The sequence below is a fragment of the Notechis scutatus genome, unplaced genomic scaffold (genome assembly GCF_049901735.1).
Source record: "Notechis scutatus isolate UNSWTSFEM ecotype Mainland unplaced genomic scaffold, rNotScu1.2 NSCUSCF23, whole genome shotgun sequence".
NCBI lineage: Eukaryota > Metazoa > Chordata > Lepidosauria > Squamata > Elapidae > Notechis > Notechis scutatus.
The window spans coordinates 380,883-398,868 of NW_028263148.1; the positions used below are offsets into that span (position 1 = coordinate 380,883).

At 42.0% G+C, this 17,986-nt stretch overlaps 1 protein-coding gene across 1 annotated transcript in view; it reads right to left on the bottom strand.

Moving 5' to 3' along the window:
* The window catches only part of LOC113427240 (alpha-2-macroglobulin-like), an 84,378-nt gene that overhangs the window by 47,624 nt on the left and 18,768 nt on the right, over positions 1-17,986 (bottom strand). The window contains exons 6-14 of the mRNA XM_026689712.2: positions 13,169-13,337; positions 11,671-11,755; positions 10,206-10,323; positions 8,806-8,920; positions 6,752-6,861; positions 4,928-5,089; positions 2,860-3,075; positions 2,291-2,351; positions 687-832 (exon numbers count right to left, since the gene is read on the bottom strand). Coding sequence (XP_026545497.2) covers positions 687-832; positions 2,291-2,351; positions 2,860-3,075; positions 4,928-5,089; positions 6,752-6,861; positions 8,806-8,920; positions 10,206-10,323; positions 11,671-11,755; positions 13,169-13,337 — 1,182 coding nt within the window. The remainder of the gene's footprint in view (positions 1-686; positions 833-2,290; positions 2,352-2,859; positions 3,076-4,927; positions 5,090-6,751; positions 6,862-8,805; positions 8,921-10,205; positions 10,324-11,670; positions 11,756-13,168; positions 13,338-17,986) is intronic.

Consider the following 17,986-nt stretch of genomic DNA (forward strand, 5'->3'; position numbering starts at 1 on the left):
TGAGTTTCAAATTTCTTTAAAATTATCAATTTAACTTTACTGGTATATTCTATTTCAGATTACAGATTAACAGAGTTGGAAGGAACCTTGTAGGTTATCTAGTCCAACCCCCACTACCACCACCAAAGCAGGAGACCCTACATCATTTCTGACAAATTGCAGCCCAATCTCTGCTTGAAAGCTCCCACAACTTCTGAAGGCAAGCTATTCCATTGATTGATTGTTCTCACTATCAGAAAATTTCTCCTTATTTCTAGGTTGAATCTCTCCTTGATCAGTTTCCATCCATTATTCCTTGTCTGGCCTTTGGGTGCCTTGGAAAATAGCTTGACCCCTTCCTCTCTGTGGCAGCCCCTCAAATATTGGAACACTGCTATCATGTTTCTCCTGGTCCTTCATCTGCATTTCATTTGCAAATGTTTTCTTTCAGGTTTCTCTTCTACCTGATTTGTCCAATATACACATTTTTCCAACTTATTCCTAGTAAATGGCCATTAAACCCGGGGGCCTTCTTATTCAGCCTCCTGTTCCAAAGTCCCTCCTTATTCTGTAATGCTGTAAATCTATGCTGTCTTTTCTGTGTGTTCAGTCCATGTCAGAAAGGGAACCCATCTTACATTAACCACATGATCAGTATGCTATTTCCGAAACACGGTTAAAAGTGGAAATTTTGTTTCTTCACTTATCTTGTTCGAGAAGCACTTTTCTACAGTGAAATCTCTTGAGTGAGCAACGAGTTCTCCGCTGGGCAAAATGGTGTAGATGAGCAAACGGGTTATGGGAGCCGTGTCAACATCCACCAAGAGATTCAAATGGAAGTCTCCTTTGGGTTCTAAAGCAAGAAAATCCCAGGTGGAGGAAAGAAAGAGAGAGATTGGAAAGGGGAAAGTTAGAAGGAATTAATTTCAGTTGGAATATATCAGGCAACCAAAACAGGCTGAGAAATGTGGGATAGAAGATCATTGAAGATTCGGGAGCTGGAGGCTTCAGCTGCTCTCTTCTTCATAGTTGCATGGGTTCGCCTTATCCATGAATTAGCAGATGAATCTCCCTCCAGGAACATCTACTGCACAGGAGGACAACGGACATAAAACACGCCACATGGTACATGCTGTGGAGCCCTTCAACAGTTTGCTATCTTAGAAAGTAAGGATGTTGCCTCAGACCCATGAGTCAGTGCTGTTATCGTGTTTCCCTAAAAATAAGACCCGGCCTTATTTTCTTTTGGGTTTATTTTGGGGGCATGTCTCCCCCTGCCCCATGTACAGGAGCCCACTTCTGTTTGCTCACAGTGAAGCAGGAGCCAGTGCCACCGCCGTGAGGTGCGGGGGGATGGAGCTGCCCCACGTGCCCTGCACCGGCTTACCATACCTAGGGGCCCTCACAGTCAGGTCATTCATGCCCCAAAATCTGTGTTGTTTTGCGGCCTCGCTTGGGCTCCTGCTCCGTTGCAGCCACAAGCAAGTAGAAGAAGTGGGCCAGCAGTCATGTGAGCCCCTGCTGCACATGGCTGTTGGAGCCACCACTGTTAGGTGAAGCAGTTTTTGCGGTGTGGATGACTTGGCTGTAGGGGCCCTGAGGTATGGTAAGCTGGTCTGTGGCCTGTAGGGGGCAGCTTCACCCTGCCTCATGGCACCTCCCACTCCTCGCCTCACCTTGTGTTGGCAGCATGGTGAGTAACCAGATGGAATGGGCAGGCAGCTGGCTGCGCAGGCACTTAAGTAGGGCTTATTTTGGGGATCTGGCTTATATTAGATACACACGCAAAAATCGGCTTGGGCTTATTTTCAGGGAAACACGGTAGTAGTGCCTCTACAGGGTTTCTGCCCCGTGAAGTTGGGAGCTCCACCCTCTTCCCTCTCTCTCATCCTTCTGGCTTATATTGCATGCATCTGCTTTCAAAAACAAAGTCACATCTAGCATGCTAAGCTGCAGCTCCAGAGAGGCTGAACCCCTGAGCCCCTCAGTGGATCTCCAAGAAGGGCTTCTCCTAGAAGAAATGGTAGTAGGAGATTTGGAATGAATGGCCTGTTCATTCTCCTCCCTGTCCCCATCCTTTCCACTGCTCACTGGCAAATCTGGCTATACGTACCCACATTCCTTTCTCTGCCAGTGTGAAATAGGATATAGCAACCAATTGCAAGTGGGAAAATTTTGCAAGTGAGCAAGGGATATACAGCATTCAGCAAGGCAGAACTGGGTCCCCTACAGATGGTAGTGATGGACACTCCGGGAAAGCTTTTTACCAAGCATGGAGGGGAATGCAAGCTGGTGGGGGGGAGCTTTTTACCTTTTGCCTGCATCGGCTGAGTGTGCGTCCCTGCTCGTATGATGCCTCCCTTAGCCATCACCTGGAAAACAAAAGAGCAATTCTTGCAATGCAGAATGGTGGAATGGTAGAATGGTGGCAGTCACCATCTTATCTTTTTGACCACCTTCTGTCAGTACCCTTGATCAAGATGCTTTCAATGGCCCCTTGAAGTTGGGCAACAGGTTTTCCACTCTTTAGCAATAAGCAACTCATCAACAGTGGTGTGAGCCAAAACAGTCCTTGAACTTAGTTTTTAAAAAAGCAATCATCCCTCTGAAATTCATTCTAAAATCACAAGGGAAGAGGCTGAAGATCTGGGGCATAGTGACATCCTATTCACTAGGGCCCATGGCTTCTTAAAATTGGTATAAGTGCAATCTCCAGCTTCTAAAAGGTTTCCCAGTTGTGGTTTATGCCATTGGTGAAATCTAAAATCTGTTACTATTCTACCTAAGACTGAATGTCCATCAATCTATATTCACATTATGTACTCCTAAAGTATATCCTCACACCAGAAAAAAAGAAAATATCTTTCTTTTCTAACTCACCAAATAATAAAAGATCATTTCCTTCTTCACAGCATTTGGATCCAGGATAAAATGCACCTGAATGTGCTCTGTGTCACCACAGCTCAATGTTTTTGGCAGAGGCTCAATGTGGAGGTAACTTTGACTTGGTGAGTAAAATCGGTTCACTAAGTGCGAGGCACGTTGGTGATAAATGAGGACCGAATTGTCACACCATTCGTTTTCTTTATAAACTCCCTGTTTACAGAAAGGAAAAGAAACTACTCTGCTTAAAGAGCAAAAAAAATATTTTCACCAAATATAATTACCGAATGAAGGAAAGAGCTAGACCGGTGTTTTTCTCGCCATGCTGGCTGAGGAATTCTGGGAGTTGAAGGCCACAAGTCGTAAAAGTGCCCAAAATTGGAGACCCCTATAGACAGACTCAATAATTCAAATCAGTAGTATTGCAGGGATGTCTACAGCAAAGTATGAGACGGCAGGGCAGGTCCCTCCTTTTGACATTTTCATTATGACTGTCAACTCATAAAATATTTATGTGGTCTTTTTAAAGTTGCCAACAGAAAGGGAGTGGGGAAAGGGATTTGAAAGAGCAGTGCGGCAGCTTGGAAATCAAAAGTGCATTCCATAAGTAATTTTCAAAGATTTAACTGGGGTAACTGCCAGAATCCTGACAATGACATTGCTGCAGGGAACCAAAAAGACACTTTGCTGGGTTTCTTTACCCAGCAAGAGCCCCAAGGTATACAAGAGGGACACCTTTGTATGTTAAGTGCATCTGAAATACACATCCAGCAAAACGATTGTTAGGCAATGAACAGCAGAACTGGAACACGTGCTGTGAATGTGGGTGTCCTACAAAAAAAAAAAGGAAGTTCTCAAAGCTGTGAGAAAATTGGAAAATGATAAGGCTGCAGGCATAGGTGGTATAGCGCAGGGGTCACCAACCTTTTGGACCTCAGGAACCACCAAACTCATAATTTTAGATCCTAGGGACCACTAACTGGTTCTGTGGGTGTGGCCTAATTTGTGGGTGTGGCTTGGTGGCCATGTGACTGGCTGGGCATGGTTTGCATGTAAATATTATAAACATTTATATAAATATTGAATTTTTTTATAAAAAAAGAGCAACTTTACCCAAAATCAGGCAAAGCAGGCAGGCACATTGAGTTGCTCACAGAATCACAGATTCATTCAGATATCTATCTATCTGCCATTGGCAAGCTCAGTCTGTCACATAAAATTTGCTTGCAAGCAAACTCACAAAATTAACTCACAACAAACTACGTATATAAATATTGAATTTTTTTATAAAAAATTTTTTATTAAAAAAACAGCAACTTTTACCCAAAATCAGGCAAAGCAGGCAGATTGAGTTGCTCACAGAATCATTCAGTGATCTATCTATCTGCCATTGGCTAGCTCAGTCTCTCAAATTTGCTTGCCATGAGTCTGCACTGAATTTGCTTGCAAGCAAACCCTTCAGTCCTAAGGGAGGTTCGGCTGTACTTAAAGCAGAGCCGAAAATCTAAAGACTAGCTGGAAAGCAAGAAATCCAACCATTTCCTGCTTCCTAGCTAATCTAAATCTCTCAGCACAGCAGAATAGATGATGGTCGTAAAACGGAAAAATACCAATTTTAGCAGGCAAGTTTGCCGGTAAGGAGTGAGTGGGCGGAAAGCATTCCTGCGGGCCATGTGGACGGCACAGCCTTGTATTTCTGTGCAGCCTGGATTAATTGTTTTGGGGGAGTGCTCTGAGGGTGAGATTTTTCTGCGGCCCACCAAAATTTTCTCACGGCCCACCAGTGGACCGCGGCCCACTGGTATAGCGGAAGAAATGTTCCAGGATTAAACAGGCAATTTGCTTATGGAATGGCTATGCAATTCGTTAAATGTATGTGAAGACGGCATCTGTGTCAAACAATTGGAAGAACATTGCTATTGTTCCCCATTACAAAGGGAGGGTTAATGAGTGAATGCAAAAACCACAGGCAGATACATTTGTGAGTTTTCTCCAAGATGGTGCTTAGCAGAATTTGGATTGAAAAGGGTACAACGGGATTGTTTTTCCACTTCAAAACACTCACCTGCAAATAGATGGATTCCTCTGTGAACTTAGATGTATCTATGGAAAACTGTATTCGTCCTTCCTCATTGGTTGTATACCTGGCTCTGTATTTCACAGAAGGTCCTGTAATCTCAATGCTCTTATTAGTCATTGGCATATCCATATCATCCACCAGTTTCATCTACATGTGAAAAAAAACCCCAACCCACATCCAGTTATTTTAAATTTGAACTCTCATTACGGGCATACCTGGAAGGTCAAAAGTCAAGATGGTGGATTTTAATCATGCCATCAAAGCTTTGCCTGATTTTTATGTGTGTTGCACATGTGACACTTGTTAAAAAGGGAAGGGCTTTGATGTCCGGCCACCATCTTCACTTTTTTTGACTTACCCATGAATTCACTGTTCAAGGGTTTTAATAGCTTTGTGGGTCTTCTTAAGGGTCCCTTTCCCAAGCTGAGCAGGGCCAGGATTTCTGAGGGGAGGGCTGCTAACATAGAAGGAATATTTGTATATATCCCCCCCCCCAAGTGGTGGGATTCAATTTTTTTTACTACCAATTCTGTGGGCTTGGTTTGGTGGGCGTGGCCATGTGACTGGGTGGGTGTGGCTTTTTTTTGCTTTTTTACCACCCTCACCCATTTTTGGGAGCTTCCTAGCCTCAGAGGAGCCTCTGGGGGGGGGGCACTTTTGTTCCCCTAAAGCTCTTCTGAGGCTCAGGAAGGAAAAATACAGAGCATGGGAGGGGCGCGCAGCACCCCTCCAAGCTCCATTTTGGGGCTCTGGAAGGCAAAAAATGGAGGGGGGGGCTGAGCTCCTCACTCCATTTTTTGCCTTCCTGGGCCTCAGCAAGGGGAATCCCGGCACAGCTGATCTATGCACAGCTGATTGTCGGGAGAGGAAAAGAAAAGAAATACCTTAGGCAAATGTCAGGTGGGCGGGTAAGTGAGCATGGGGCAGGAGGGCGACCGGATCGGGGGCATGGCCAGCCAGAACTTACTACCAGTTCAGTGAACCACGCCAAATTCTTGCTCCTGGTTCTCCCGATCCGGTGCAAACCGGTTGAATACTACTACTGACACCCCCCCAAGTAAAGGTTCCCCAGCACATGCGTGCTAGTTGTTTCTGGCTCTAGGGCCAGTGCTTATCTCCATTTCTAAGCCGAAGAGCCAAAGGATGTCTCCGTGGTCGTGTGGCCAGCATGACTATATGCTGAAGGCACACGGAGCACTGTTACCTTCCCACCAAAGTGGTCCCTATTTTTCTACTTGCATGTTTTACATGCTTTCAAACTGCTAGGTTGGCAGAAGCTGGGACAAGTAACAGGAGCTTATTCCGTTACATGGCACTAGGGATTCGAACTGTTGAACTGCTGACCTTCTAATGGACAAACTCAGCGTCTTAGCCACTGAGCCACTGCGTCCCCTAACCCCCCCAAAAAAAATCCCTCCCCCCCAAAATTTCCCCCCAAATTTTAAAGGCTAAAATTATTGTCCTAAACTCCCTTGGGGAAGGCCACTAAAAGAATTGTGGCAGACTATATGTGATCTTTGGTCTACCCTTTTTTCACCCCTATCATATTGGCTGTAGAATTTAGGGGCTCTTCTGTGTTGTGGGTGGGGAAGAAAGATAGCAGCTGAGGTTGTTGAGAAATGCCATCTGTTAGACTAGTATTGGTGGTGTTACCTGGTTTGGATAATGAAAATTGCAAGAAAGCAACCAAGCTCAGAGAACATCAAGGACCCCTCAAATGCCACCTTCTTGGACCTGGGCAAAGAACAACTGATTGAAAATCAGTGTTCAGCTCTTCCCCACCAGTGTTCAGCACCCCTGTTGCCTTACCTGCAGGAAAAGGGGGATCCCAGGCTTATAATAAGGCTGTACATTTTCAAAGCTCAGTTTGCTGACTGTCGAAATGATGGTTATGCTGCTCACCTCTGTCATTTCCACCCCTGTCAAAGAGAGGAAGCATTGAAGGAGACAGGAAAGGCTGAGGAGGCCGTCAAAGCAGAATGAGCTGTGTTGGTTTTAGAGGATGTTGCCATGCACTTCAAGTCCACAGACTCTGAATTAGCATCAGGGGGTATACAGAGAGCTCCCCCTTCAGGAGATGGGTGCAACTGAGACCCAGAAACCAGCCTTATCTATTATGTGCCCTCGCTTCTTTTGGAACTGCTCTCCAGACATTAGCATGGACTCTTCCAGTTAGCACTGTATTCAAGAGGCTAGAATTTGTGGGAATAATGCTAATACAAAGGATAGCAAATATATATGTCCCAGGATAATATTGCAGGATCCAATCTGGGTTGGTCATTAGGACCAAAGGTTTTTTTCTTCCAAGCTTTCTGGCTCATGCTAGAACCTATCATCAGGCTACTTCTCTCTCTTCAAAACATGTGCATCAGGCTGCTGATTGGTTGTATTTATACAGTTCCCAGTTGTTTGTAGACTTTAGTTATTAGGGCATTAATGGCTGACTATTAAGTTGCTAATTCGGTTTTGTGTCACAGTGTGACACAAAGCCACACATAGTGTGGCTTCTAAGTACTGATAGGCTGGTAGTAAATCAGCATTCCTACTGACTGACAATATTCTCTGATGATAGGCTCCAGTATGACCTGAAAGCTTAGAAGAATAAACCTTGGTCCCAATGACAGACCCAGATTAGACCTTGCAATAATGGCATATCTGAGGTATGTGTGTGTGTTGGTGGGTGTGTGGGTGTTTGCCTAGCAATTTATGCTAGAGACTGAATGCTTTGTGTAACTCCGTAGCTGGATGCCTAGAGTAGAGTAGAACAGAATAGAATCACTTTATTGTCACTTTGAATGGACACAAATTGGCATACATTAAAAATGAAATTTTGTTGCATAAAGCTCTTATAAGGTCACCCCCTCCAATAGACACTACATAAATAGGATAAAATAAATACATACAGAATTATTCGTATACCTATGTATTATATGACATAGAGAAACAACACAGTCCAGTTCAGATTGTACAAGTACATGGCGAGAAAAAATAATAATTTGTGAATTTACCAGATGGATGGCATAGGGAACAAAGCTGTTACAGAATTGGGTAGTCCTGCTAGAAATACTTCGAAACCATCTCCTTTCAGAGGGAAGCAACAGAAACAGACTGTAAGGTGTGTTTGTGGAGTCTCTAACAATGCTTTGAGCTCTAAGCACATAGCACTTATAAGCAGCATCCTGAAGAGTGAGAAGCTAGCTTCCTATGATCTCAGTTGTCCTTACCTCTCTGTGTGGACCTTCTATCTGAGGCACAGCTGCTTAGCGATATCTACTAAGAGTGGTTGCTTTTGAAGTCAGTTGCAGCTGAAATGATATCATTGCAATATAAATGATATCATTGTATTGTACAATCTTCTAAACTGTTTTAAGTCTAGGACCAGGTCAGATTACAAATGAATTTGATCACATCTGGTCTGAGAGTAATACAGTGATCTCCCACTTCCTTCATAGATCAAAAGGTGCTGATCTATTGAACCCCTTCCCCACCCCGTTGTTCAGATATCTTAAGAGCTAGAACCTCACAGAGCAGCAGTTCTCAAACATGTTGGTCTCAGGAACCCTTTACAGTCTTAAAAATGATTGAGATTATATCTATAAATATATACTGTGTTAAAAATTAAAACTGAGAAGTGTTAAAGCATTCATTTGTTTGACTTTCTAGACCCCCTGAAAGGGTCTTCGGGAAATCACACGTTGAGAATCATTGCACTGGCCATTCATAATCTGCCTGAAGCCCTTCAGCAAAGGAAAGTTCACTGTTTCATGTGGCAGCCCATTTCATCGGTTCATCCCTCATCCAGTTGGGAAGTTCCTCCTGAGATCTAGCCCAACCATCTTTCCCTGCTGCTTCCTGAAAGATACCTGTGCCTTCCTCGGTGATCTTGCCTTCTGCCTTAATGCGCATTTCCAAACCATTTTGCTTCAGATGAAATGTCTTGGTTTCTACCACCTGAGAGAAACACCCATGCCCATTCGCCTATAAGGGAAAACAAAAATATTAACCAAGAAGCCAGTGATTTTAAGGACCATGTTTCCTTACTTGTGGCCTTCTTCAACTGGCTGTATTCATTGGAATTGAAAGTCCATAAGTCACACCCAGCCTGAGCTGTGAAGCTAGAGGTAATTAAATCAGCAAAGGATACTTTACAGATTACCGAAAAGAATATTCAACAGTTGAAATCCTACCAAATCTCTTGGGAAACTACTTGCCTGCTTCAGGTCAACCTTGCCAAGTTTTCTCCAAGATTTGGAGAACCTTGAAGCCATCAAGTTCAGCCCTCTGCTCAGGAATTTCACTCAGTTGATCCCCCACCTACAGTGGCTTTCATTGGAACATAACTGACTCTGTCTCAATTGCTCCATAGCCCTCGGCAGCAGAAAAAGAACTAAATTCTTTTTCCAGAACTAACAGGAGCAGAGAAGTGGGATCCTCAGAAGGAGAATGGAAAAGAATACTGGGGTGTTGTGTTTGTGTGGGTGAGTGGTTGTGTATGTTTGTATGAGATAGAAAGAGAGGAGGCGTGAGAGGGAGGGAGGGAGGAGGGAGAAGGTGTGTGACCCCCCCCAAGAGTTCTGCAGGGATCATTATAATCACCTTTCTTTGTAGGCATTGTAAGAAGAGAACTCTGTTAGTTTGGGGTGGCAAAAAAAATCAGGAGTCTGATAACCCCTTTTCTAACTTATATATTTTGTTAAATGGCATAAGGTTTCATGAACTGCAACTCATAAAAATTACAATTTTTAAATAAAATGTGTTGGAAAAGGCATCTCAGATTCCTCATTTTCTTGAATTACATACACACCCACTGGCACTCATACAGCTCTGGAATCAAGAGGAGGCTATTGATGCAAGCGCAAAGTAGGAGCGTAGGAACATGCAAGGGCAGAGCGTATATTTTCAAAACATGGCTGATGAGCACCTGTTATGAAATCCGTAAGAAAATCTAACAGCTCTCAGAGAAAACTGCCAGGAATTTCTGAAATAGCCATGTTTTGTGTCATCTAATCTCCTTTCCCTGTCATTGAAGCTGATTATTGAGACTGTGTGAATCTCGCTTCCTTCATTTGAGGTCTGACGGTAGCCTTAGTTCCTCTAGTCTAGAGCAAAGACGGTCAACCTCTTTAGTAGCTGGACTAATATTCCCATTTTCCAATTGTCCATGCTGGCTCAAACTAGCAGGAATCAGAACTAATTTTTTTGAGGGGGATGAACTACAAATTCCACATCCCATCTGGAACATTTTCCTTGATCTGGAACGTACCTCTCCACTGTACTCTTCACAAGTATCCGAGTCTCCCCCTGGACACAGATTTGTTTGCACATAACGACGGCAAATGGTCATTTTCACCAGGCCAGGGACAGGTTTCCCATAGGTATACCTGCATCCAGAACCAAACTGATTAAAGAGTTAAAAAGACAATCTACAGCAGTAATTTTTTGTATGCTTTTATGATATAGAAGGGTGAAGGCTTGCCTCTTTTGTGAAAACAAGGTAGTCTGCATCTGCTCATTCTTTTGAACATTGCAACTTATTTTATCAGTATGAGAAATCCTCTTGCCAGTGATATTGTGAAACCATTCCCCAAACATGGGACTCCATTGTTCCATCAGCATGATTGATTATGGACACTGGTGGCAATGCTATCCTTCTCTGCCTTGGGCTGGACAGCCATGAGACTCATGACACAGTGATAGCACCTATCTTGCGAATGGTGTTTGAAGGAAGGCTTGACGCTGACGATTCATCTCATCCTTGTACTGTGCATAAATTAATCCCTGGAAAGGGGTCTGGAATATTGCATATCGTTCATGTGAAAGAGCACAGTTTGGAAGAGGAGGGAATGGGGGAATCCGTGGAGTTAGACATATTTGGCAGTGGTGGGATTCAATTTTTTTTAATACCGGTTCTGTGGGCGTGGCTTGGTGGGCGTGGCAGGGGAAGGATACTGTAAAATCTCCAGTCAGAGGTGATATTTGCCGGTTCTCCGAACTACTCAAAATTTCTGCTACTGGTTCTCCAGAACTGGTCAGAATCTGCTGAATACCATCTCTTATATCTGCCCCACACTTTCCTACATGGTGTAGAACAGAGGAGGAATTACGTGGTTTCCTCCTCTCCATCTCATCTCTGTTCTGCTACTGTGGTGTATGTCAATGATTTAAAACTAGAATAAGTAGAGTTCTTTATACAAATTATGGAATTCTTTATACAAATTATGTGCAGTGTTGCTTTCAGTGACTTTGGAAAGTTTTGTGCCTTTCAGTATACACCTGCATTACATTATGCAGATAATTTTAGTCCTTACCTGCTGTTCATGTTTCTCCATGTTTTTATTTGGTTTTTATCCCAATTTTGCCTATAAATTGTTTCTGATATTTGCTCATTTGTTAAATCAATGAATGCCAAGATTTATATTTTTCTAGAATTGAATTGCCATATAGATTTTGCTAGTATAGAAATGCTGTATAGAATTGCAAGGGTTTACTCTGAACTGGATATTAGGAGTGACTAGGAACGTGCCAGGGACAAAAATGGAAATTACCCACATACATAATTTTCCAACACATGGCTTCTAAAAAGTTATGTCACCATCTTGACCTTTTGATACCCTCTCCACATTCCCATCCCAAAGGAAAGTGTCTGCAATAAGACAGACATCCAGGGAGAAGTCTTCCATTCTCCCTTTCCCCCCAAAATAAAGAAAAGAAACCTTATTAAAACTTACCTCCCACAAACGGTCATTTCAAATTTTGTGGTTAGAACTGAGATTTGCTTTGGTACCGTCACCAAAACTTCAAATTTGGGTAATACTAAAAAGAGGAGAGAAATGTCAACTCTAAAGGAGAATTTCATATACCCTTCAAGCCATGCAAAGTCCTGTTTTGCTATCTTATAATATTAAAATGGTGTTGAACCAGGGGTGGGTTTCTACCGGTTCTGTCCACCTCTGTAGAACCGGTAACTCTGAAGAGCAGCAGACATAGAACCGGTTCTATGTCTGCTGATGTTTTTGCCCACCCACCCACCTGGGCTGTTACCTGATCTTTATTTCCTGATTTTTCAACTTCAGCTGCCGAACAAGGCACAGCTGCAGTTAAAAAAACAAGAAAAGAGGGCTGTTTCAAAGGCTGCATTTTGGCAGCAGCTGTGCTAATGACGTGCTAATGACGATTGACAGGCACGCAGCTCACAGTGGGCAGGGAAGCTCGTAAATCCCAAACCGATTGTTAACCCTGTCATATCCCACCCATGTTGAACCCTAGCTGAAAATACTGAGCATCTCTAAAAGCTAACCCAGTGTCAGAATTAAGCATACATCCTATAAAGTTATTGAGTCTTTTCTACCATGGCTAGTCGCAAGCCTGGCTTTGGGTTCTCTTCCTAGGCAAAATGGAGATACGGATGCTAAGGTAAAGTTTCTCCATTTCAGAAACTTTAAGATGTGTGGACTTCAACTCCCAGAATTCCCCACTCTACACATATTAAAGTGTTGGCTAGGGTAGTCTGGGAGTTAAGCCCATCTATATATTACAAAAACCCTCTGGTTTCTTTTGTCCCTTTGTAATCTTCAATTGGGCAAAACAGTGCCTCATATGGCAAAAAGATTTTAATCAACCCACTTCAAATGGACTAACTTAAAGGATGTGTCAAAATCCAGGATCTATTATTCCTGGGGGATTGAAATTTGGCAAAATAACAACAGATTCAAGACCATCACAGTTAATTGCAGCCACATGTTCATTATTTCCATTACCTCCCACTTGCTTTCCACAAAAAAAAAGTCAATGGGGAAGCTGTCAGGAAGTCAAATATCACTCCCAATCCTACTGTTTTTGTACCCTCCCTTGATCATTATGTTACTCAGTTAAGATAAGGAAATATCCCTGAAACAATGATCCAGTGAGCCAGATGTTGTCTAGAGTATCTTCAAGTACTGGCTGAGGAATCCTGAGAGATGGCGTTTACACATCTTAAAATTGGTGCTGCTGAGAAACATTGTGCTAAATCAGTACTTGGAAATCCAGGATCTTTGTTCAGCACAAGAAGAATTTGAAATAGAGGTCCCTCTTGCAGTCACAAGTTCATTCCAAGAATGCTATGGAAGATCCATAAATATCTCTTCTATTTCATTTATAAAAACATTCATACAAAGAGATTGATAGGAATACAATCAGTACCCAGTTCTACTCAGGGCTTACAAAATTAGGCTTGATCCTTCTTACCATATTCTTCCACATAAAATGTGTGCTCAGCAATCTTCCTGGAGGATTTTTCTACCACCAATTTGTAGGTGCCTAAGGCAGGCTCAGAAGACAGAGGGAAAGACAGCTGGGTGAGGCCCATGCTAAGCTTAACATCATTCCATTGGAACAGACGATTTTTCTTGGGGTCCTGTCAGTCACAAAAAATGCAAACATGAGAGCTTTGGGTGTTGATAGAACACTTAATGCCCCATCCCATCTTCTGGTCAATCTTTCCCCAAAGGTTGCCAGAATCTTAAACCAATTCACATGGAGATTATTCTGTTATTCTGTTGGCTGCACAAATACATTTCCAAATTTTGTTCAGCTGCTTTGTGTAAATTTTGCTGTGGGCCAATTGGAAAGCTGGTGCCTCACTTGGATTGTACTGTACTCAGAGAAGGGAATTTGATAGGAGTGGAGAACAGAAGCTCACAGACAGATGTCTTGCAGAGAAAACTCCTAGTATTGGCTTTGTGGATAGATAAGCCATCACACAAACGGAAGGTCTTCAAATTACAGTTGATTTAAAACAACTTCCTCATCAGATGTCCTCCAAAAACATGGGCTGAAAATGTTGGGAATCCTCACACAAGATCTGGTAAAGTCAAGTGATTGGGAACATGAATCCTTTCTAAAGCCTTAGAAACCAGACCAGCTGCAAGGCAGTTGGTATATTAGGGGGTATCTGTGTGTAAATAAAAATCAGATTTCACAACAGCAGGCAAAGCATTTGGGAAAACAATATTTTAAAAGAAGTAAAAAAAATGATCCACAACTCTGCCTTCATTCTGTCAGAACCAACTGACTCATTTAAAACACACACACACACACACACACACACACACACACACACACACACACATTTTTGTTATCTGCAGTTCCCTACCAGGAAAACACACAGCATCTTTTCCGTCTGGAAGCCCTCTTGGCACTTTCCCCAGTTTTCAAGTCAATTTGCAACCAATCTTATCAGAGAACTTTACCTGGTCAATGACATTTTCTCTTGGCTTCACAACAAAAAAAGAGAGTATTCCAGTTGTAAAATGAAACTTATTAGGCCTTTGAGGCTGCTAGGGAGGAAAAACAGCTTAAGACCAGTTAGGGAAGGGGCAATAACAGGTTTTGCAGTCTTCAGACGAATAGGTGAGTGGGTCAGTCATCACACAGACAAGAGGTAAGCCTTTTTTAAGAAGGCAACACTGTGTTTAGCAACTTTAAAATGTATGGACTTCAACACCCAGAATTCCCCAGTCAGCCAACTCTGGGAGTTGAAGTCCATGCATCTTAACATTGTCAAGATTGAGAAATACTGAGCTGTGGATATTAGGACTGGTTGGTTAGTTGGTTGGTTGGTCAGTCAGTTGCTTACGTATGTATGTACTTACTTACTTACTATCAAATGTACATGGCCACCCAATCCAACAAGAAATACTTGAATGGGAGACCACCAGGAAATCCCACTGGACTAAAAAGTCAAAAAAAAAACAACACCTGGAGCAAAGGAATGGCAAACCACTTTTGTATTGTTGGTGTTAGCAGAGTTGGAAATGGCTATTATCTTGATAGAAAATGCCTGGGAAATTTTAGGGCTATAAATTAGATTAAGTTGTCTGAAAAAAAATTCCAGAAAAATTCCAGGAAAACTACCTGGACCTGTCCAGGGTTGGACCAGATTAATTTCTGGATGGAAAACCACCAGGAAATCTTTGAAGCTTAAAATTGGCAAGGGATTTTTAAAAAATTCTGGAAGAAGACCGTGGCAACTTACTTAAGCATGATTGCAAGAATGCTATCTGGGGCAATGAGTCCAGGTGAACACCAAAAGTAACTGGCAGATTTAATTCAGTTCTAGTCTTAATTTGTGGAAACATTTAAATAATAAAAATATTAAAATATTCCAGTATTTGAGAGGTTGCCATAAAGAGGAGGGGGTCAATTTATTTTCCAAAAGCACCAGAAGGAAAGATGAAGCAATGGATGGAAACTAATCATGGAGAGAAGCAACCTAGGATTAAGGAGAAAGTTCCTCACAGAACAATTAACTAATGGAACGACTTGCCCTAAGAAGTTGTAGGTACTTCATACTGGAGTTTTTAAAGAAGAGATTGGACAGTCACTTGTCTGTAATGGTATAAGCCAAGATCTCCTTGAGCAGGGGTTTGGACTAGAAGACAATGAAGGTCCTTTTCAGCTGTATTTTGATTGAAACTATTGAGGACCAGAGATGAAAGAAACTGAAATTTGCTTGTTCTTCTCTTTTCTAACCAGTTGTAACCCAAAGCAATAAACTCAGGTTGCCAAGTTCCCAAAACCTAATTCAAATTTGAATTCTTTCTTTTGAAACCCTAATCACTCAATCATTAACTGATGTGGGTGGATTTGGAAATCCTATTTCATCCCCCCCCCTCAACAAAGTACTTCTGTCTATATCTTTCTTGGTAAAAAAAAATGCAATGGTGGTTAATATTTAAAATCTTTTTATCCCCACTTCCGCCCCTATAGTAAATCATATAAAAAAATCTATTTGTTCTAGATAACTTAAGGGAACAATGGTGCCCGCAATCTGAGTAGATTGTATCACATTACAACTACTCATTCTGGAGAAGAAAATCCAATTCTGTATTCTTATACTTGTACAATCAACTAGAAATTAAACTTTAATTCAAATCATAAAAATATAAATTCAATGTCTTTTTTAAAAAAAAAAAAACTTCTTGGAACTGAGCTGAGTTCACAGCCCTTCCAGATAAAAGTCCATCCCTGGTTATCCACTGCCCTCCCCAAATTTCATCATTTCCATAGGATAATGCAAGTTTTGTTCCATTGACTTAAGGTCAATGTTTAAGTCCCAATGACTTAGAGTTCATGCTCTGATACAATAGCATGATGGGGTGGGGGGAATCAAGGCCAGCCAAAATACTTAGATGTCCTGGAAGATACGATAAAATACCATCCATTATCCCTATTCATATAACATCATAGCCAGCGGCTACATTTCTAATGATAGGCCTAGTGCAGGAGAACTCCCAAATTGTCCATTAAGTCCATCATAATGGTGACTTCAAGTGATCATTTTCGCATTATTACTCACCTCGAGAAAGTATTGTAGAACACTTTGAAGGAATGGTATTCCAGGATGATGAGCATGACAGAATAATATTCCGGGAATATCTATTACTAATTTTTTTGCATGGAGTCAGAACACCGAGGCACTTCTAGATTGAAAAGATTAGCCGGTGATATCACCATTGCCCTGGAGATACCCCATTGGGATCTCCTTTTATGTCCCTGGCTGGAGTTGGAGTGAAGGATGAGCTCAACCCTGGCCCATGGCAGCTCTTGGGTCTCAAATGTGGGCTTGCTAACCTGCTCAGCAATCCAACCACTCAAACCTCCATGCTCCTTTTCCACTACCAGTAAAGATGTTCCTTTATTGTTAGGAAGTTTTGTGAAACATCTCTTTAAGAAAAAATTGGACAACCATTTGTCTGAAATAGTATAGGGTTTCCTGCTTGCGCAGGGGGTTGGACTAGAAGACTTCCAAGATTTTTCCCAACTCTGTTGTTCTGTTATTGAACAGAGCATTAATCTTCTGGAGTATTAATCTTCTGGAAACCTAAGATTATGACTCCTTAAATAGCCTTATTCTGCAGCTCCTTCTTTTGGATATTTGAAATGGGCCATCCTATCTTCCCATGCCCAATGAGCTAAGAACATGAGAAGTTATTTCTGAATAGTTTCTTTACTGTTGTCTATGGAGATTCCCAGCCATCCAGGTCAGGGTTGTTCCAAAGGTACATTTTTGAGAGGCAACTGGACTTTCTGTTTTTTCTTTGAAGACATTTCATTTCTCAGAGCTGAAGAAGATTCTTGGATGAGAAGCAAAACATCTTCAAAGAAAAAAACAAAGTCCAGTAGTCTCTCAAAGAAAACACCTTTATTTATTGTTGCTCACTTATGGACAGAAAACTTTCCAGACCAAAGCACTTACCTGCATAACTATCAGATACACCGGTAGTCCTTGACTTACAACCATTCATTTAGTGGAAAAAAAGGACTAAAGAACAATTTTCACACTTATAACCATTGTAACATCCCAGTGGTCATGATCAAAATTCAGGCACTTGGCAATAGGGTATGTATTTATGACATTTTGTGATCTTCCCAGTCAGCTTCTGAGATGCAAAGTCAGTGGGGAAGCCAGGTCCACTTAATGGCCACATGATTCACTTAACAACTGCAGTGAGTCACTTAACAGTTGTAGCCAAAAAATGGCAACTGTCTTGCTCATCTATAGAAATTTTGGGCTCAATTATGGTCATAAATTGAGGATTGCCTGTAATCTGCAAAATAGGAGGATTCCCCTTTGTTCTCTTTCTGCACACCAGAAATTCCAAGCTTCTTTGTCTCTTCCCTCCCTCCTATGACTCTGGCCTACATTCCATTGGTTCAGTCACTTTTCCACAAAGCTAAATACAGGTAATCCTTGATTTACAGCCAAGGATCACTTAGCAATTGTTCCAAGTTACTTCAGGTTACCTACAATCCAAATTCAAAGTTCCAACAGTTGCCCCCCACCAAATCACATGATGAGGTATTCGACTCACGGGTTCATTTATAGCCATTTGTGGGGTCCCCGTCACGTGACTGCACTTTATGACAGTTTTGTCAAAAAAAACACGACACTTACTCCTGGTTATCTACAAAACCGCACCCAAAGCAAATCATTGGTCCACTTAACTGCCATTAAAAAAAAGGTCAGTCATGTGACTGGCTCCTTTTGCAGCTGATAGACTT